This window comes from Maniola hyperantus, chromosome 24 (genome assembly GCF_902806685.2).
Source record: "Maniola hyperantus chromosome 24, iAphHyp1.2, whole genome shotgun sequence".
In the NCBI taxonomy this organism is placed as follows: Eukaryota; Metazoa; Arthropoda; class Insecta; order Lepidoptera; family Nymphalidae; genus Maniola; species Maniola hyperantus.
The window spans coordinates 9,273,574-9,295,703 of NC_048559.1; the positions used below are offsets into that span (position 1 = coordinate 9,273,574).

The window sequence follows — 22,130 nt, forward strand, 5'->3', positions numbered from 1 at the left end:
CACTCGAGTCTTCACTCTCGCGTATCCAAACTCAGTTGACCAATCCCTTAGCAGAGTCCCTTAAGTGCAGACGAGTTTTGTAACACACTATCTGATCTGCCCGGGCTTCACTCGGGTGGGATTCAGAATATCAGCGTGGGGGTGAAAATATAGTGCTAGTGCAATTCAAAGAACACACGAACAAAGTGAAAGCATAGTGCTAGTGAAATTTAAAGAACACAAGAACAATGTGTCTACCAATAAAGACTCAATAGACCGATTCTTAGGTGTAGTAAGTACGTTTATAAGTTTACGTTAATATAATATTACTTATTAGCCTCTCTCATAGGCTAGATTGTAATGATAGTAAAGTATTGTTGTCAGTACTTTACGATACTAAAAAAAAGCATGGGGGTGGAATTTTCAAAAATCCTGAAACACGTATTTTTTCATTTACCTACATACTTACCAATTCTCATGGAAATAAGTTGAAAAACAACGGACATTCATACAAACTTACACCCCCTATTTAACCCCTAAATAAGGAAAGGAAGGAAGTAAAATTTTCAAAAATCATGAAATATTTACATAATATTTTTATTATTAACCGAAAGCCACATACATACATACATTGAGATTGACTTGATATGGACAGGGCTTTTGAACAAACAAAATGGCACTGACTCAGTGGTGCTTTAGCACCAATGCAACCACAGTGACGTCTGGATTTCAAACGAGTCGTTCATTAGTACCTATCTAAGAGGTGGCGCTGATTTATCTGGTTCCAAAACCGTGAAAAATTTTGTTAGCTTGACCATATCTTGTCATTTATATCGATGCTTGTATAACAATTTTTATCGATGTAACTTTAAAAATAAATGACTTTCATACAAACTTCCATATCCTATTTAACCCCCTTAGGGGTTGAACTTTCAAAAATCCTTTCTTAGTGGGTGCCTACGTTAGAAAAGGAACTTACTGTCAAAATTTCATGTTTCTAAACCCAGCAGTTTAGGCTGTGCGTTGATAGATCAGTTTGTCAGTCAGAACAAGTCTTTTTATATATATTTAAACAAGCTTATGCTCGCGACTTCATCCGCGTGGACTTCACAAATTTCGAACCCCTATTTCATCCTCTTAGGGTTAAATTTTCAAAAATCCTGTCTTAGCGGATGCCTACGTCATATAATAGATAACTGCATGCCAAATCTCAGCCCGATCCGTCCGTAAGTTTGAACTGTATGTTGATAGATCAGTCTGTCAGGACTTTTTTTATATATACAGATAACCGTTTTAAATGTTTTATTTAAATATGCAATTATCTCTGAAAGGTCGAAAAATATTGCAAACTAGGTACCAGCTATGTTAACTAAATTTCTGAATCGATTTCGATGAAAATTGACATTGAGTAAATTCATTAAGTACTGTGTAGTCTAAATATATAAAAGGAAAAGGTGACTGACTGACTGACTGACTGATCTATCAACGCACAGCTCAAACTACTGGAAGGATCGGGCTGAAATTTGGAATGCAGATAGCTATTATTACGTAGGCATCCGCTAAGAAAGGATTTTTGAAAGTTTAACCCCTAAGAGGGTGAAATAGGGGTTTGAAATTCGTGTGGTCCACGCGGATGAAGTCGCGAGCATAAGTTAGTCTTTAATATGATGAGAGCTGGGAAAGGGGCGGCTCTGGCCTGGGGCCTAGAGCGGCCAAGACTGCAAATCCGCCTCTGCTCGCCGGGGTCCAATTTTATTTGGGGTCCCTTCCGACCCGCCTCAGGCGGCTGAATGGTACGGAACCAAGATTAATTGCTTGTTTACACACTGAAGCCGCCAACCCTCTCGATATCGCTGAGAGGACAGCGGGCCACGAGATGTTCACCTCCTACAGACTAATTCATACTAATATTATAAATGCGAAAGTGTGTCTGTCTGCTAGCCTTTCACGGCCCATCCATCCAACTGATTTTGACGTAATTTGGTATAGCGATAGCTTGCATCCCGGGGAAGGACATAGGACATAAGGGTGGGGTGAAAGTTTGTATGAAAGTTCGTCATTTTTAAGTTAAGTTTATGAAAATTGAAATTTGGGGTTTCGAGCAATAATAAAGAAGACCGTGTTTCGGGATTTTTGAAAATCACGACACGTGTCGACACATACACGACACGTGTCGACACATACACGACACGTGTCGACACATACACGACACGTGTCGACACATACACGACACGTGTCGACACATACACGACACGTGTCGACACATACACGACACATACACGACACATACACGACACATACACGACACATACACGACACGTGTCGACACATACACGACACGAGCACTTTAAGCCGTCAGTCACCTAAATCCACGCGGACGAAGTAGGGCCCATCATCTAGTACTGTAGTTCGCGACACGTCAAGATGGCAATCCGGGTATGAGGCGGGGGGGCGCCTCGCACACCCGCATGTCACCCGCGCTGTTCCGCCCGGGTGCGTGGGGGCGTCCCCACCCCGATTGCCATCTCGACCTGTCACGCACTACAGTTATGTAAATAATGAAAAAAGTACGACCTTCAGCAACAAGCGAAATGTAATTTCCATAATCCAGTGGAAAGTTGATAAAAAATATAAAATTTCCAACCGCAATATGATATTCGTAGAAGTGATATTTAGCGCGGAACTAACTGACTGACGTGAAGGTCACTACTCACTACTTTTCCTCTTTCTTCCACTCCGATTAACAAATTAAATCATTTGCTCCACTTCAAATGCAATATGCTTGTCAGCCACAGCGACACACGCTAACTAACATGTGCTACTTGTTTGCAATAACTCATTGACCCTACATGAATCTGCTTGCAAGTTCTGTAACGTAACCTACGCGCTCAAAAAGGATTTTGAGAAAGCGCTGTGGTCTAATTAGTGGGAGGTCCCGGGTTCGATTCCTGTCAGGGGTTTGGAATTTTGTAATTTCTAAATTTCTGGTCTGGTCTGGTGGGAGGCTTCGGCCGTGGCTACTTACCACCCAGTGGCGTGCAGGGCATAGAGGCATAAATGCACTGCTTACTCCAGTTGTAATAGCTCAATGCATATTTTTCATTATGACCTGCCAGTAAATAGGTTCCTACCTAACTAATGCTTACCCTGGCTTCAAACACTGTGCACGCCACTGCTACCACCCTACCGGCAATACTACGTCCATGACTCTACCAAAGAAATTTTTTGTAACGTTTTCAGCGTAAAAACGAGAATAAAATGCAAATAAGGATTATCTTGAAGTAAATTTAATTGACAAGACCCTTTGAATCTTAAGAATGTCCTCAGTATAATCCAATCGGAGGCACCTGGGGACCCAAGGTACACAAATTAGTGAGGAACGACCCCGATTAGTATAAATTAGGTGCGGCAGCTTGCGACGGTATTTAGATAATAGGGTCGCTACTCTCTGGGGTCGTTTGGACCCCGTTTGTTAAAAGGTTGATGAATAGCCAATATCGTAGTAGGGGCTATTTCACTTTTAGTTTCCATCTCGAGCAATTATTTCTGAATTTTCAACAAAATTTATATTATATTATATTATACTTATTACTTACTAACTTGTACCCGCGACTTCAGCCGCATGCAATGCACAAACATACAGTTACATTCAGTTACAATATTGTAAAGCGTGTAAAAAGGAGTAGGTACTCTCTAAGATAAGGAAACGGAGTAGAGTCGTAATGCGACGTGTGACTGACTGACTGCGACCCGCCAGTCAGCCCGTCAGTTAACTGAGTTAATCCGCCGGTTAGCCATCCGTGAGCCGACGGTAATGTGTGATACTGTCACCTTTAGCGTGAGGTCAGGAGGTGACGTCACAAGGTCACAAAAGTAGCCTATGTGTTAATCCAGGGTACAATCTATCTCCATTCCAAATTCGAATCCGTTCAGCCGTTTTTGCGTGATTGAGTAACAAACATCCAAACATCCACACTTTCACATTAATAATATTAGTAGGATAGTAGGAATTAACTTTTTTTTCGTTCGCCTCCTATTCGGAGGTTGGGAGTTCGATCCCTTTACGGAGCTATGTGCGTTTTAAATAATTAAATATCACAGGAACGGTGAAGGAAAACATCGTGGAGAGACCTGCACACCTGAGAGTCACTCTGAGAGGAGACCCGTGCTCTGTAGTGAGCCGGCGATGGGTTGATCATGATGTTGATGAATATGAGCAAAGGAAAGGGTCAGGCCCCTCAGCAATGAGAGAGCTTGCAAATAATATACTTACTGTATATTTTGCTTGTTTCAGAAATACGTGAGCGAGTTGACAGTGGTGCGCGACTGCGTGCCCTCCTGCACTGAAAAAGGTAAACTACACATAACATGGCTTATGCTCGCGACTTTGTCTGCGTCGACTGTACAAATTTGAAACCCCTTTTTTACCCCCTCAGAGGTTGAGTTTTCAAAAATCCTTTCTTAACGGATGTCTACGTCATAATAGCTATCTGCAAGCCAAACTTCAGCCCGATCCGTCCAGTAGTTTGAGCTGTGCGTAGATAGATCAGTACCCGTAGTACAAGATTTTACGTCTCACCAAACCAAACCAAATTCGAGAGTCGAAATACTTCCGCGTTACAGTAAACTGGATCTTAAATGCCTTGTTTTAAAGCTCAAGTTTGTTTACACTTCTACAGCCAGCGCTCCAAGCGGAAACATTGCGAAATTAAAATCAGTGGTATTGAATATTTGACTTCAATTCAAGGCTGTTTAGGTCCATTTTACTGTAACGCGGAAGTATTTCGACTCTCGAATTTGGTTTCGTTTGGTGGGACGTAAAATCTTGTACTACGGGTACAGTCAGTTAGCTTTTCGTGTAATCTTATTTCTTAGTCCAGTCCGGAAGTTTGCGGAATTCCGCGAGCGAATAATGCGCGTGGTATCTCTCTCCCACTCTCGCGTATATTCAAAATCAATTTATAATGTAGGACAACTAGTGTCACTCAGCTACGTCTGTGACTCTTTCAAACATTCTTTTTATTTATTTATTCAGCTACAAGTTAGCCCTCGACAGCAATCTCACCGGGTGGTAAGTGATGATGCAGTCTAAGATGGAAGCGGCTTACTTGGAAGGGGTATGGCAGTTTTTATTAAGTCCATGCTCTTTTTGGTTTCTACACGGCATCGTACCGAAACGCTTAAATCGCTTGGCGGCACGTCTTTGCCGGTAGCGTGGTAACTAGCCACGGCCGACTTACCTCAGCTAGATTACGTCAGATAAATGAAGCTTTCATTAGTAACGACAAATGAATGGTATATAATTTATGTACACAATGGCGCAGAGGTGTACTTGATGTTTGCGATCATTTGCCCAAACAATGGCACCGCAAATTAATACAATTCTGTTTGAATAGGCGGGAATTATAACGTATAGGCGGGTTTCATTGCCCATTGCCTATTCCCGAGCAGGGCGCCGCGCTGCCAACTTTATATTTGTTTAGAGTCGTTTTTAGGTCACGATTACATTAGTCTGGTTCAGGAATTTTCTGAATAAAATATGTATGAAAAATATGTATATTTAACGAGGAAAAATCCCTCGATATCAGACCCCACGCGTATGAACCGATTTAAATTGTACCACTGCCCAAAAAAATTTAGAACATAATAGAATGGAATAGAAATAGATTTATTTGTTGATCCATAAACACAATGAACATTTACAAAAATAACGCCTTAAAATCTAACCTAACAAACAGTGTCCAAAATATGTCGCACTGGTCGCGCCACATATTCGTGGTTCATAAAATGTGTCGCACTGGTCGCGCCACATATTTGTGGTTCATAAAATGTGTCGCACTGGTCGCGCCACATATTCGTGGTTCATAAAATGTGTCGCACTGGTCGCGCCACATATTTGTGGTTCATAAAATGTGTCGCACTGGTCGCGCCACATATTCGTGGTTCATAAAATGTGTCGCACTGGTCGCGCCACATATTCGTGGTTCATAAAATGTGTCGCACTGGTCGCGCCACATATTTGTGGTTCATAAAATGTGTCGCACTGGTCGCGCCACATATTCGAGGTTCATAAAATGTGTCGCACTGGTCGCGCCACATATTCGTGGTTCATAAAATGTGTCGCACTGGTCGCGCCACATATTTGTGGTTCATAAAATGTGTCGCACTGGTCGCGCCACATATTCGAGGTTCATAAAATGTGTCGCACTGGTCGCGCCACATATTCGTGGTTCATAAAATGTGTCGCACTGGTCGCGCCACATATTCGTGGTTCATAAAATGTGTCGCACTGGTCGCGCCACATATTCGTGGTTCATAAAATGTGTCGCACTGGTCGCGCCACATATTCGTGGTTCATAAAATGTGTCGCACTGGTCGCGCCACATATTCGTGGTTCATAAAATGTACGTATGTGTGTGACTTTCTTTATCCCACCATAACTTCTAAGTTCAGATGTCTTGAAATATAAATGGGATACGAGTATATCCATGTAAAAAATTACGTCGATCCTTTGCGCCATCGCGTGATTGAAAGACAAACCAACAAACAAACACATTTTCGCATTAATTAACTAGTGATACAATCTATCACACAAGAAATACTTAGGTAGTAGGTACCTTCTTTCATTCCCTCTAGCAGTGAAACTTGAATGTGAATTATCATGTTTGCAACAAAACATTTATCGTCGAGTAGTACAAGAGCTTAGATAGTAATAATAATATAATGGTATATATTTGCTGCATCGTCGGTGACGCGCCGACTAGCGAGCTCCGTAGTCCGTATATAGTTCGCAGATGCCTGCTACAAATGCAGATTTCCTCTATGCTTGAATAAATTTCGCTACGTTACCGCATACTTGAATATATTTCGCTATTTACTTCCCATTTAGACTTCTTACGTATCTACTTACCTGGCGACATTTATTGCAGTAGGTACCTAGCTAGCAGCTCCGATGCCAAGGATTTTGTATTTTTCCAATCTTTCTGTTTTTCCGTAAGATCACCACACGCAAAAAATATTTTTCTGTAACAAATAAGTAACACATTGAAATAATTTATTCAAAGTAGGTAATAAATTGATAGTCGGTTATTGCATTTGTAAGACATAGTGGTGATAATTATTACGGGAACTTAAAACTAAAACTACGAGGGTTCCAAACGCGCCCAGGTCTGAAAACATTTTTTCTGAAAGTATTTTCAAAAATTCCACGCAAGAGAAGCTGGGGCCGGTCAGTTAGTACAACTTGTTACTCGTGTACGTCCAGATGAATTGTTCAAGTTCAGCGACGCATTTACCTAGTGTCTAGTGTCTAGTGTCTAGTGTCGCCACTGCGCTACAGTACGTAGGTACGCGTTTTATTATTTGCTGAAAGAAAATGCAGCAACGTGCCGCAGTCGGATACCGCGCATTTCATTCCACCTGAGAGATGTGCACACTGCACACTGTAGACAGTAGAGCGGCTAAATATTTTTGAAGTGAAACTTCTTTAGTACTTACTGTTGTGATTTGAAGCTTCGATGAAACGAAAAAGCGACACTAAAAAGAAACAAATACACAAATGTATAGGATTTTGCCTGTAGATTGAGATTGATCATCTTCAAATGATCGTTTGCGATCTCCATGGCAAGTGGTCGAAGAATACCAAGCTTTTCGTTGTTTTGTCTTTTCTGCGTTATATATCTCGTTGAAATCTCCCTGCTTCTCAGTAATTAAAAACATTCAACTGCCTGCAGTGGGAACTGGGGTACACGTACACGTACCGTACACACACAGTACACACACAGTACACGTACAGTACACACACAGTACACGTACAGTACACACACAGTACACGTACAGTACACACACAGTACACGTACAGTACACACACAGTACACGTACAGTACACACACAGTACACGTACAGTACACACACAGTACACACACCGTCTGACAAATTGTGTAACGATCCAGCTCACGCTGCAAACATGTTGGATACTCCTTCATATAAGTCCCGCAAATTGCTATTGCGCTTGAACCATGTCTCATTAACATAGAAATGACGTCATTTGACTATATTTAAGTAAAAATTGCATCAGCTCGAAATTTCAGTCTAGTGCTTACGTCACTTAAATGGTGGCCACGCGCATTAGCAATTTGCGGTACTTATGCCACCGACTTTGTTTACATTGGTTTTTTAAAAACTTCAATTGAACATTGTAAAAGAAAAAGGATAGATTTATTCATTTTTTCATTTTAAATTATTTGTCTATAGACTTTGTGATTGTGTAGCTGTTGTAATTTTATTTAATTTTCAGCCCTTAATTTTTTTTAAATGGCTCTGACCAAAGATAATATATTAAACACTCTGACACACAGACTGACTGACTGACTGAGTTTCTTGTTTTACTGTCATCATCATCATCGTCATATTCAACCCATAGCTGCTCACTATTAAGCACGGGTCTTCTCTCATAATGAAAAAGGTTCGGCCATAGTCTACCACGGTGGCCAAGTGCGATTGGCAGACTTCCTTTGAGAACATTATGAAGAACCTCGCGATGTTCAAGCGACATTTTCATTGAATTCATTTGAATTAAAACCTTTTATATTTTACTATGAAACCCTAAAACACTTCCTTCTTGCAATTTTCCTTTACAATAGCGTATTTTGGAGAAATTTTTCATCGGTATCTCTGCAAGCCTTTCGAGTTGCAGAGCTAGCACGTGACAGACATACTGAACGTGATATCATCTGTCGGGATCAGCGGACCGTGACGAGAATGTTCCAGAATAACCACTTTCGGCAACAAGCTTCCGTTTCCGGCATTAACCATAAGATGTGCTCATCAAATGTCGGCCAAGTGCGAGCCGGACTCGCGCACGAAGGGTTCCGTACCATCACACAAGACATAGCACTTTTTAATTGTCAAATTTTGAAGTTTTGTTATTAACTAGCTATGTCGGTTTACTCTAGTTCTCCTACGGATCTCCTCATTTCTGATTTCATCACGTAGAGAAACTACAAGCACCTTAATAATAGGTAGGTATATTATGTTTGTACGCATTATGTTGCTTTGGATTAAATTATTGTAAGTATAAGTAGTACACCGGCCTTTAGAATGACATTTCGGTTTTGTACAGCGTTGTCTCTGTCACTCATACCTATGTGACGTTTTGTCGGTCTCAACGACAGAGAGTATATTATGCTCTACAAATCCGCTATCGCCTTCTACAGGTCGATGTGAGATATGTTGTGGCCGTATGGTAATAATTAAATGCGGCAACGGTGGAAGATGTTTATTGAGAGCCGGCTTATGATCTACTCCCCTTATGGACTAACAATACTAATAAAGAAATCTTACATACTATTGTTTTAATCTTATTGCTTAACTACCTAACCCACATAATTTAGCATCACCTCTCTTTCAATCCGATGTGCAGGCAACCTACTTCGATATATTGACGAGTTGCATTTTTATGTTACAGCTAATATGAACATGCTACGTTTAAACTGACAATTCGTACATATTACAGATGTACATTACTTTCCGCCGCGCACTGCCACAGCTCTATAGAAGTATCATAAATAAGCAAGTAGGGTCTAACAAATAAAATGTATTGCCCGTCCGTGGTTTAAATATTTAATAAGTAGGTACTTGTGGTTACTTCTCCCAGTGTACCCCAGTGCGAATTTGGGAAAGTCTGCAGAACTGTAGCGTGCATGAATGTTTGACTCGGCGAGCCGCAACACTGTTGTGAAGACATAGAGTTGCCTGAAATAGGACTTCGCAGCGTCCTGTGTAGTGTGTACCTACCTAGTACCTACCTACTGCGGAACATTGATTTTGCGGTTCAATTGTGACTTTGTAAGTATTTAGAAACAGCAGCTATATTTCGAATTTCGAATTTAGTAGGTAATCAATCACCTAAGGTACAGTGCGACAAGGCTCTCTTGGCACTTGAATGACATTGACAGGGGGGCGCTGTTGGAGAACAAAGGGCACACTCAACGGCAACGTTAGTTCCGATTTTCGCCACGCGCCATGATAGCCTTGTCGCATATTAGCTATCAGTTGCATAACAGACGGTATGTACTTAGTACGTCACCCTTGTTTTTTTCGTCAATAAAAGCAAGTTTTTATTTTTTACAGAAGACTGATTTTGCAAGATCAGCTTGCATCTGAGTTTTAATAAAATTAAAATATGTAGGCAAGTAGATACTACATATTATGTTAAAGTAAATATTACAACAAAATAAACATGGTGGATTTTCCTTTTAATATTAACCACTATAGGTACGTGAGGTTTTTGTTTATTGGAGTTTTAAGTTAATTGCATGCATAATTCTGTATTCATGACAACCATGCACGGAACAGACTCCATATTATAATAGATAGCTACTTACTTTGTCGAATGTTAATTATGTTATACTATCCAGTATCTACCTTATATTATAAATACTTGAGCAACGATTCATTATTACAACTTTCAGCTCTACGTATAACGTACCTACCTAATTGAAGGATTGTGTCTGACTGACTTATTATCAAAGTAGGTACAGCTTAACCTGCTGAATCTACAACCCCTGATATTTTTTACCCGAAGGTTTTTTTGGATGAGGAGACATCTCAGAGCTTCCTCAGTGCTTGAAGGCCAAAGTCTTCGATCAGTGTGTGTTGCCAGTGATGAGATGTGGATTATCATAGATCTGAGACATGTTTATTTACTAACTATAAGCCTCACAAATCACAATGCAACACAGAGTCACTCAGCGGGCGACGGAGAGAATTATGCTTGGAGTTACTCTACGTGATCAAATCAGAAATGAAGAAATCCGTAGGAGAACCAAAGTGACCGACATAGCTCAGCGGGTGGCGAAGCTGAGGTGGCAATGGCCAGGGCACATAGTTCGGAAAACCAGACATTGGGGTCTCAAGGTGCTAGAATGGCGACCTCGCACTAGAAAGTGCAGCGTTAGAAGGCCCCCACCACTAGAGTCGCAGGCAGCCGCGGGATGGCGGTGGCGGCGCACGACCGTGGCGTGTGGAAGTGTGTACAAGAGACAACCCTGTGTAGTGGGGAGTGGTCGCACACTCCGTGTGGATTCACTGACAATATTATGAACATGCAATGAGACTGGTATTAGTGTAAAGCGCTGTAAATTGCAGCGATCAGGTAATAACCAGTCCGCGGTATTGCGCCGATATCAATAAGTGAGTGCTTGTTTGTATGTAGGTACCAATACGTTGCTACTTATGTGATCAAAATGAGTTTGGTTATTAGTTCATACTACTTTAATTGGCAATTTTGTGTTTCATATTATTATTATGTGCTCTGAACCTTAATTTTACCACAGCATAAATACATACAGTGTACTAATAATTTAAAATACGTATCAAATATTGCGGACCGGCAGGATTTGAACCCACGTCTTTTAGGTTTGCGCCCGACGCGCTTGACCGCTAGGCCACGGTTCGCTTATTGCCAGTGACGAAACTTGTGATATGTACGTTCACTCAATACCGAAGCGACTGTTAATGCCATCTAGTAGCGACACTTTGCAGCTGACAAAACTCCTTTGATAGGCCCATATTACAATGCAGCTCTTTGAATGAGAAGCTATTTACTACGTATATTTTTATAATTAAATTTTATTATAATTTTAAATTAAATGTATTATAATTTTAATCAAAAATTGCGCACGTTAACTTCCTGACTATCTGATCAACCCATCGCCGACCTACTGAGCATGGATCTCCTCTCAGAATGAGAAGATTTAGGCTATAGTCTGCCACGCTGGCCAAGTGCGTATTGGCTGACTTCACACACCTTTGAGAACATTAAGGAGAACTTTCACGCATGAAGGGTTCCTCACGATGTTTTCCTTCACTGTCACGCACATAGCTCCGATAAATTAGAGGCGCGTGCCCGGGATCGAACTCCCTACCTCCCGAATATTAAGCGGACGTCCTGACCTAGCATATCACTATATTGATACTTGTAACGATTTTGTTCGCAGAATGGTGGGGAGCGCGCACCTTCTGCTGCGAAACGGACGAATGTAACGCCGCATTCACACGGAGCCCCGTCGTCGTTCTCATCGCTTCGTTCGCGTTCGCGCTTGCGCTCGCGCACTGACCACCCGGAAGTTACGTTCCAGCTGGAACATCGAACGAGTGTGGGAGAGCCTTAAATACATTTACCTAACTGCTAGAGCGCAATACGTCAGCACACACATCGATTTGGGCCTATGATGAATAACCACACATATTCGAGCAGAGAAATACACATTGATCCCAAAGCCTATGAATTTTAAAATAATTATTATTTATTAATATAATATATGAGCAGATCCCAATTTAACATACGGTTAAGAAATTGACATCATACGTTAAAATTCGATGTGTTTGCTCAATCATTGAGGCAGCCAGCCTCCCAATTGTGTAAGAAAATCGTATTCATCGTTATCGTAATCGTCGACAAATTCTGCCCTTTGATTGGCTGTGAAAAATGTAAACAGCGAATCAACCAATCAAAGGGCAGTATTTTTGACGATTACTATAACAATGAATACGTTTTTCTTACACAATCGAGGGGCTGGTTTCTTAGGGGCCGTGAACTTGTTAATTTTTAATATAATATGTTTTTAATATTTGGTAATACAAACAGACAGTTTGCTTGGATTTATTTCTTTGAACACTTAAATCCCGAGAGAAAGAAAATTGTTTTGTATTCTAGAATATATCGTTGATTATAATTATATAGAAAAGATATGTGTAACTTTACACGACGGCGATGACAAAATAATTATGTATGTAATTTATTTCATTTAATCGCTGTTTTATGCTAGAACAACAGCATGCGACAATGCGGCATGCAATGGAAACATTAATATTGCGGTCGAAAGCAACAATCGGCAGTCTATTTTATGCCGGGAGAATGTCATGCTGTAAAATTGAATACTATAAGTAAGTACTTTAGATTATTGTACCTACGTTACGTGTATGGCAACACCTTATGTCATGTGGCAGACTATATTATCGTACCACAATATTTCAATTCTACAGCGTCTTATTGGCATAAAATAACAACTGCAGTATGCAACATTGTTGCACGTTGTTGCTTGTAAAATAAATAATTCGGATCTGCCTTTTCCTTATTAGATAATCACAATTTTTTAATTTTGATTTTGAAAAAATTAATATTTTAATTCTAAAGTAAAGTAAATATAGAAATATGTACTATAATTTTTATTTAGCTGGCTTCCAAAGATACTTATCTAACATAGTAAAATTTCTAATAGATTGCTAGGTACTTGTCCTATCTAGTACATATAAGATTTTGATGATTCAAAATATTATCATACAACGTCTATAAATTCTTGTTTGATTTGCGAAGAGCTTGTTAGGTATTTCTAAACAACTTAGCCATAGTCTAATTTAAAAGTTTTAAAGTAGCTTTGATGTTTAATTATACATACATTTGAAGTAATTTAGTTTCTTATGGCGCTCTCAGTACAGCAGTTATAATATTATTACGTGTTAAATAATATTTGTTACTTACATTATTATGATAGTAAAATATCACAAAGTTAAAAATTGTAATCAAATTATAATAACGTTTAAATATAACTGTTGTATGGAGCACCATTATAGCGTCTAGGTCCTCTTGAAGATTTAATTACTTTAGATTATAAGTAATATTGATTAGGTAAAATTTCTTACTAGATTGTATGTTTTCAAAGTAATGTATAAAGTACCTAAACACCAAACGCTTTATAGATTTTATCACATAATAATAATACTATTATGTACATCAAGAAACGGAATTATTCTAAATTACCATTAAACCGTACTATAGTTAGTGTAAGTAATTGTACTTAAGTCAATTATTTTTCAAGCAAATTAAAATTCACGACATATAATATCGTGGTACATTTTACGCTTTTCAGAGTGAAGACGTTATACATACCTAAGTATAACAATTTTATTGTAATTACTAGGACACAATATCTAAATATATAAAACAATAAGCTGACTGACTGACTGACAGATCTATCAACGCACAGCACAAGCTCAAGCTACTGGGCCGATCATTCTGAAATTTGGGATGCAGATAGCTATTTTGACGTAGACATCCAAGCTAGCTAAGAAAGGATTTTTGAAAATTCTACCCCTATAGGGATAAAATAGAGGTTTGAAATTTTGTAGTCCACGCGGATTAAGTCGCGAGCATACGCTAGTAAATAATAATTTACATGTACAAGCCTTTGCACATGATAACTTATTCACGGTCATCAACAACGCTGTAAAACGGATGTGAACGTACGAACGTACTGAGCGAACACACGTTCGTCTTGCGAACAAACGATTCAGCCATTTTGTATTATCAAAAAGATCATTACAAAATTATTTTACAAAATCACAACAAATATAAACAAAATATCACAACACACGTAACATGTAACAGTGTGTAATTGTGTTATTACTGAGTGCGTGTGCGTCGTGTTCGCTGCTCGTTTTCATTACGTCTAGTGTCCTCGCTTCCACCGCGCGCGAATACTTAAGTCATCGTGTGTAAAGGCTCTAATAAAACGAATATAATATTGTTTAAATAATTAATAACAGAAGGCCATTTCAAACGATACTGCAAATGCAACGAGCAGTTTTATAACATATTATAGTTAAATATCTATCAGGAACTGCTCGCGGCATTTATGTATCTATCTGACTGATGGTCTTTACTTTTTATAATTTTGTTGTGTTTGAGTATCAGAGCAATAACAAATGTACATTTTTGTATCACGCTGGTTTAGATTCTTTTCTAGTTGAATAAAGACCAATTTATCAATCGTAACAATGGTTTTTTTTCTTTAAAATTCTTTTAAGAGGCAATAAATTGTCCGGGATTAGCCGTGACCGCGGATTATCCCGGGTAGACGTCTTTTTGATAAAATACGTCAGTATTTCTTTACGCATCCAAGGAAAGAAAGGTAAGGGGAAAGCCGGCCGGCCTAGCGACTCTTCTCACTACAATCTAGTTTGTACTTTGCCTGTCTGTTAGTACTGTAACTGCAAATAGACAAACAAATAGATTATACAGCAAGAAATATTGTACCTACATCGACCTTTAGAATGAGATTTCGGCTTGGTTGGTCTCTGTCACTCATACCTATGTGAGGTTTTGTCGGTCTCACCAACATAGACAACGCTCTACGAAACTGCTATCTCTTTCAGGATTTTCTGCCGCGTAGCCACTGTAGTCCTCGTCGTGGCTCACAATACGAACTGCCTCAAGTGGAGGCATGCTGCCGATGCCGCACGGCGCCCGGCACAGTGGAGGCATGCTGCCGCACGGCGCCCGGCACAGTGGAGGCATGCTGCCGTACGGCGCCCGGCACAGTGGAGGCATGCTGCCGTACGGCGCCCGGCACAGTGGAGCATGCTGCCGCACGGCGCCCGGCACAGTGGAGGCATGCTGCCGTACGGCGCCCGGCACAGTGGAGCATGCTGCCGCACGGCGCCCGGCACAGTGGAGGCATGTTGCCGCACGGCGCCCGGCACAGTAGAGCATGCTGCCGCACGGCGCCCGGCACAGTGGAGGCATGCTGCCGTACGGCGCCCGGCACAGTGGAGCATGCTGCCGCACGGCGCCCGGCACAGTGGAGGCATGCTGCCGCACGGCGCCCGGCACAGTGGAGCATGCTGCCGCACGGCGCCCGGCACAGTGGAGGCATGTTGCCGCACGGCGCCCGGCACAGTAGAGCATGCTGCCGCACGGCGCCCGGCACAGTGGACGCTACGATAAGCCTTCAATAAAGTAGTCGTTCCAGTTTGGATGTAGCCTTGTAGGAGGTAATCTCCGAATTCCGAAACTATGGATAGTTTCAAACCAATTTCAGAATTTTATTGACTTCGTCCGCGTGGATTTAAGTTTTATAAATCTCGTGGGAGCCCTTCGATTTTCTGGAATAAAAAGTATCTTGTGTTGCTTTCCAGCTTTTTAACTATAATCAAAAAATCACGACGATCCGTTGCTCCGTTGAGGTGTGATTGAAGGACGAACCAATACACTTTTGCATTTATAATATGGGTAGTATTATGAGTGACTGGTTTCTCTTAGGAAATTTTGGGTTATCAATTGTTAGTTATTTAAACTAACACTGAAGACCCGATAGGCAGATCTTCTAATTATTAGGTTCGGAGAAGGAACAATTAAAACAACGTACTTCAGCGGAGAGTGTGTGTATGTCGCATGTATGACGGTTTATTTTGACAGTTCTTAAAGTAAGTACAATTTCTGACCATAGACTAATTTTAGGCATAATCTACATAATAGTTCCGATAGGCCGCGAACGCACTGTCAACTTAATAAGAATAAGAAGCGTTGACAATAATTTAGGAAACCATTTCCCATCATGATCAACCCATTGTCAGCTCACTACTGAGCACGGGTCTTCTCTCAGAATGAGAATGGTTTGGCCATAGTCCACCGCGCTGGCCAAGTGCGTATTGGCATACTTCGCACACACCTTTGAGAACATTATGGAGAACTCTCAGTAATGCGGGTTTCCTCAGGATGTTTTCCTTCACCGTTAAAGCGATATTTAATTGCTTAAAACGCACATACCTATCTCCGAAAAGTTAGAGGTGCGTACCATTTCCGATACTTATCTCAAACTCACTGAATTACAAATAGTTAAAACTGTCTGAAAACAGTTGCACGTTGGAACTGAGGTATCGAATTAATTTTCCAATTAATAAAATCACTGATTCGTAAAATGTGACTGAACAGAGAACACGGGGTTTTCTATTTTAGCTATCAAGTTTTTTTAATTTATTTAGCTATCAAGTTAAAATGTTCGCCGCGACTTGTTTTGTCAGCAAACCTCGGCGCGCGATTTCACCAGTTTTTGTTGCAAGAAAAACAGCTATAGTTTGCTTAAATTTGATGAAAACTGTTTTTATGTTCATCGCTACTGTGAGTAGATAATTATACTTATCTACTCAATATTTAGACTAGAAATAAGTTTTAAAAATATCTGTAAAATATCTATGTGTATATATCTATCAACCTACGAGTATGTGTGTAAAATGTACAGGTAATAGGTAATATAGGTATTAGGTACGATTTTTACGATCTATAACAGTTAAGAAGTCAGTATTAATATACCTACGAATAATATTCGTAATCCTTCTTATCATTAGGAAAATATATATCTAATAAACTTTGGTTTTTAAGATCCAACATGGATAAACATTCTGTGAAGACGTGGATCTTTATCTATATGGTTCCCTTATTCAGTAAGTATAATAATACCTATTGTCGTATGCCCGTCACGCGTCACACGTTCGCTAACAATATTTTATGGATAGTTTAGGACAATGTTAAACACAAAACTACGGAACCAGCACGATTCGAATCTGCTTCTCCCTGGGGCGTCGCGCCAGGACCACCTTTGACCACCGGCCACTAGGGCCACTAGGTCACCGTTTACTTACTGCCCAGTGCCGAAGCTCTAAGCGACTGTCAATGCCATCTATTGGCGACACGGTGCAGTTATACAATTTCCTTAAAGTGAAATTAGAATTTTTTGAAACCGCATTGAATTCTTATTAAACAGATTTTTATGGTAAGAAACTGAAAATGAGTGGTGTAGGTGGTACGTACTTATATTTATTTTGCAGTTAAATTATCGTACGCTGACAACATGACGTCTGATTCGTATAATGTACAAACAAGTGCAGTCACCCGATTCGCGCAGTAAGTATAAGGTTCGTCGCACACTTGCGGAAGGCAACCGAGTCTTTTTGGGATTCCATACTAAAATGGTAAACAAATCGTAAAAAAAATTAAAACACGGCTACCCCGCCCCTGCCAAATACGGAACTATAATAACTACATTGTTTTTTTTTACACAGTCTGTATCACTCGGGATGAGTCAGAATTGTAACGATGCTCCGAACTTCCAAATCCGTTCAGGCATTTAAAAGTTATGGTGGAATAGAGAATAGAGGTACATATTTATGAATCCTGCAAACATTAGGTCCTTGTTTGAGCAGTCGTGTATAAATAACCCTTATTGCGCGACGAAGTGTGTCCGTCTGTCACTGCTGCTTATTTCAATAACTATTAGGATAAATAAGAAATATCAAATGGTTATATCATTATGGACCTGTGGTTGATAGTGGACTGCGTTCCACCCCACCCCACATCATTGGGAGCTCTGCACTCGAAATTGTAGACGAGTATGTTTGTATACCTAGGACATGACGTGTATCCATCCAGTTAGGTAAAGAGTACAGCCGCTGAATCCAACGCGGCGGGGCAGCGTCCGGGAAGCTTCCTCAGTGCTAGAAGACCAAATTGTCGAACAGTGCGTGTTGCCAGTGATGACATATGGGTCCGAGACATGGTCGCTAACTATGGGCCTCATAAGAAAGCAGAGTCACTCAGCGGGCGATGGAGAGAGCTATGTGCGGAGTTACTCTACGTGATCAAATCACAAATGAAGAGATCCGTAGCAGAACCAGAGTTACCGACATAGCTCAGCGGGTGGCGACCGCGCTGAAGTGGCAATGGGCAGGGCATATAGATCGAAAAACCGATAGACGTTGGGAATTGGGATCCCGAGGTGCTGGAATGGCGACCTCGCAACGGAAAGCGTAGCGTTGAAAGACCCTCCAACACGCATCCTCCTCCCTGCGACACGCCTAAAGTCGTCCACCACCGTCGGCCACCTAGCCGGACGACTTTAGGCATGTCGCAGGGAGCCGCTAGATTCATGCGGCGTAAGGCCGTCGCGTGTGGAAGTCCGTACAAGAAACCTATGTCCAGCAGTGGACGTCTTTCGGTTGTTGACGATGATGATGTCTCCTGCGTAGTTGGCTTAACTCGTTCAGGACTCTGGAAAGCCATATAGCATGTGGCTTGGTGGTATGTTGCAGCTACACCAGGCCCACCCTGACGACCAAGTTGCGCCAGAAGCGCACCACGCCGGTGCGCATCAGCTTCGCGGAGAACTGCGACTACCTGGCGCACTACTGCCTCAAGGCCTACACGTGAGTGAACTACCAACACCCTGAAATGCTGACGGCACGGCTTTGTCAATAGGGTTAACTATAGTTGAGTTAGTCAGTCAGTCAGGTTTTTTTTTTTAATGTTGGCTATAGCTGCCGTAGCCGAAAATCGGTCAGGCGGACATTGTTATTACCTACCTTGATTGGTTTGATGTTGCACCTGTTTGTCTGTTTGCAGAACAGGCAAAGTGTGCGGCAGAACGTTGTACTACACCTACCACACGTTCAAGAACTACTGCTTGCTGGACTACGTCAACTGCATGGAACGGTATGAAGGTAGGTAGTCTTACTGCTAATATTTATATACATACCTCTACAGGGTGTAACCAGAACGCTATCAAAAACTAATCGTTATTGTTATACTACCTAAACACAATCCAATACCAATAACAATTTGCCTCATTTTGTACTTTTAGAGATTAAGTATTTTTCAAATCCGTAATGTAAAGCGTGCAAAATTCGGGTCAATGCTTCGCCTAATTGCCGATGCGGCATTGACTCCATAAAATCATCATAAAATGGTCTACAAAAAAGGTTTGAGATGTGTTTGTCACGCGCCTCGTGTTGAGATTGGAGTATTTGTTTGCTATCGCAGTGTATCACTAAATGCATGCCTACCTGTTGCAGTGTGGCAAGTGGTGCACATGGGAGAGTGCTTCGAGGTGACGGAGGTGGACGAGTACCTGAGTGAGTACACGCAGTATACAGGGAGGGAAGCCTGGGTGCACTTGCTCACTACGGTAGCTGTAACGCCGGTCGCGCTTCGACACTCATTGGTGACAGCGCTGCTCAATTCCAAGCTTCAAAGTTTGGAATATCAGCGCAAAGTTGCCTGTCTATCGATATTCTACAGGATATAATATTTCGGAGTGTGTCAGGAACTGTTAGACCTGGTTCCTCCTTCACCCTTCTACTATCGTACCGCAAGGCATCGCCAAGGTCTGCACCCGTAAGTAAGTAGTTGAAATTCCACGAATACGTACGAAGGATATGGAACGCCAACCTTCAATTGCCTTGGTACATTTGACAACGTATTTTCACAACGTATGTAAGTATACGCTAAGCAGCGGCTAACTAACTCCTCGGAGACCCGCGGCGGCCTCCCTCAGTGGACCTGTTTCTTGTTTGGGTTCTTCTGCGCATTTGCAGAGTGATCCTTGATGATAGTATGTGTATGCACAGTAAATAACCCAGCGTAATATAATATGTCATGTCATATAAAAGGAAAAGGTGACTGACTGACTGACTGACTGACTGACTGACTGACTGACTGATCTATCAACGCACAGCTCAAACTACTGGACGGATCGGGCTGAAATTTGGCATGCAGATAGCTATTATGACGTAGGCATCCGCTAAGAAAGGATTTTTGAAAATTCAACTCCTAAGGGGGTTAAATAGGGGTTTGAAATTTTGTAGTCCACGCGGACGAAGTCGCGAGCATAAGCTAGTATGTCATAAATAGGTACCTAATCATCCAACTTTTGTGTTTGTACGTTACGACGTTATACTACATTCATAATAATATACGTTCCAAGGACGTCTGACTCTGCACGTCGCGCTCCCGGGGCCGGCTCGTCGCGCTCCCGGGGCCGGCTCGTCGCACTCCCGGGGCCGGCTCGTCGCATACATTAACATCAAACTTGTGATTTCAGGATATCCCTATGATGACGACTACTTCTTGGACCAGTACTACGTCCTAGAAGACCATTGATGGATGTCTTCACGTTCATAATAACGGCGTCACAAACAGACGGGGTGGAGTAGTCGAGTCATTTCATAACAACGTAAATTATTTTGACATAAAAAGCAGAAAGTGACGAAAGTGACATAAAAAACTATTCGTTAGGTAGCTACTTAGGGCTCTTTAACAATACTAATTGCGGTACGACGTCGCATCGCAAGAACGATGTCGCACCTCAATCACAACCCACGTTGTCGTAGAATTTTAGGATGCGATGTCGCATCGCAGGTATTGTGAAAGGGCCCTTATCAAGATGTTCGCCCAGTAAATTTGCATTGAAAAGAACTTTATGATAATAAAATCGTTCAATTTTCCAAAGTATAAGTTATTTTTACAAGTCTGTGAATGGCGGATTTAACTCGCGGCCGAAGTTTTTATCTGCACTTTGTTAAGATGCCCAGCGCCAGAGATGGAAAAGTTTTCAGCACTTTGTGACTGTCGAAGTTTAGTATGTAAAATCTTTATTGTTCGATAATTTCAACTTTTTCCCGGTTTACTTACAGGTAGACTTTTAAACGAACGAGTAAAATATAACTATAAAAGCTAAACTAAACCTCATTAGATTAACCCCACATAATATTATAACTAGTCGGAATCTCCAAAAATTATACCTATTTCAATGTTTGTTAAATAAGAATTATTTTACTAGTTAATGCCCGTGACTTTGTCCACGTGGATTTTGGTGTTTTAACATTTAGGTTATTACTTACTGACTTATCTGGGTACTTAATTTATTTTTTATTGTGGGTACCTATTTCTTGCACAAACAAATATAAAATAGACACAAAAAGAAATTGTTTTGTTCGTTTCGGATTGTGTAATACTGGCGGCCCTTCCGGCCACGTGACAACTAAATACTACAAGTCAAAAGGTGATACCAAAATAATTATTGTAGGTACTTCTTAGAAGGCGTTCATTCTAAGTTGTACCTACTTGAATGCGTGATTGCTTCATTGTTTTGCTTATGTTAGGTACTAGCTCATGCCGTCGACTTCGTCCGCGTGGATTTAGGTTTTTAAAATCCCATGGGAACTTTAAATGAAAAAAAATAAAAATAATCCATAATAAAGCTTACCTATACGTCTTGATGTTTTTCTCGATTTCTCGAAAGTTTTCTAAAATGGAAAAGTAAGGTTTTGTTTACTCACTCAATTATAAAGAAACAATTTGAACAACAACAACAACAACCACAAAATAAAGGAAATATTAGGGTATGGTAGGTATGACAATACAGCTGTTTAGCTCTCCTACTGAATGTATAAGTTGACAATGCATGGGAAAACTTCCCAACTTGTGGGAAAACAACACAACATACCGACAGAAAATACGTCCAAAAAAGTTTATCCTT

The 22,130-nt window shown here is 40.9% G+C and overlaps 2 protein-coding genes across 2 annotated transcripts in view; both read left to right on the plus strand.

The window, feature by feature from the left end:
* LOC117993452 (uncharacterized) overlaps window positions 1-13,129 on the plus strand; it is a 73,663-nt gene extending 60,534 nt beyond the window's left edge. The window contains exons 3-4 of the mRNA XM_034981252.2: window positions 4,274-4,331; window positions 11,979-13,129. Coding sequence (XP_034837143.1) covers window positions 4,274-4,331; window positions 11,979-12,097 — 177 coding nt within the window. The 3' untranslated portion in view covers window positions 12,098-13,129. The remainder of the gene's footprint in view (window positions 1-4,273; window positions 4,332-11,978) is intronic.
* Window positions 13,130-17,669: 4,540 nt separating this feature from the next.
* On the plus strand, window positions 17,670-20,836 carry LOC117993453 (uncharacterized). The gene is made up of 5 exons (XM_069506739.1): window positions 17,670-17,722; window positions 18,907-19,020; window positions 19,217-19,314; window positions 19,666-19,725; window positions 20,694-20,836. The coding sequence occupies exons 1-5, from the start codon at window positions 17,670-17,672 to the stop codon at window positions 20,750-20,752; spliced, it is 384 nt and encodes a 127-aa protein (XP_069362840.1). The 3' UTR covers window positions 20,753-20,836.
* The last annotated feature ends 1,294 nt before the right edge of the window (window positions 20,837-22,130 follow it).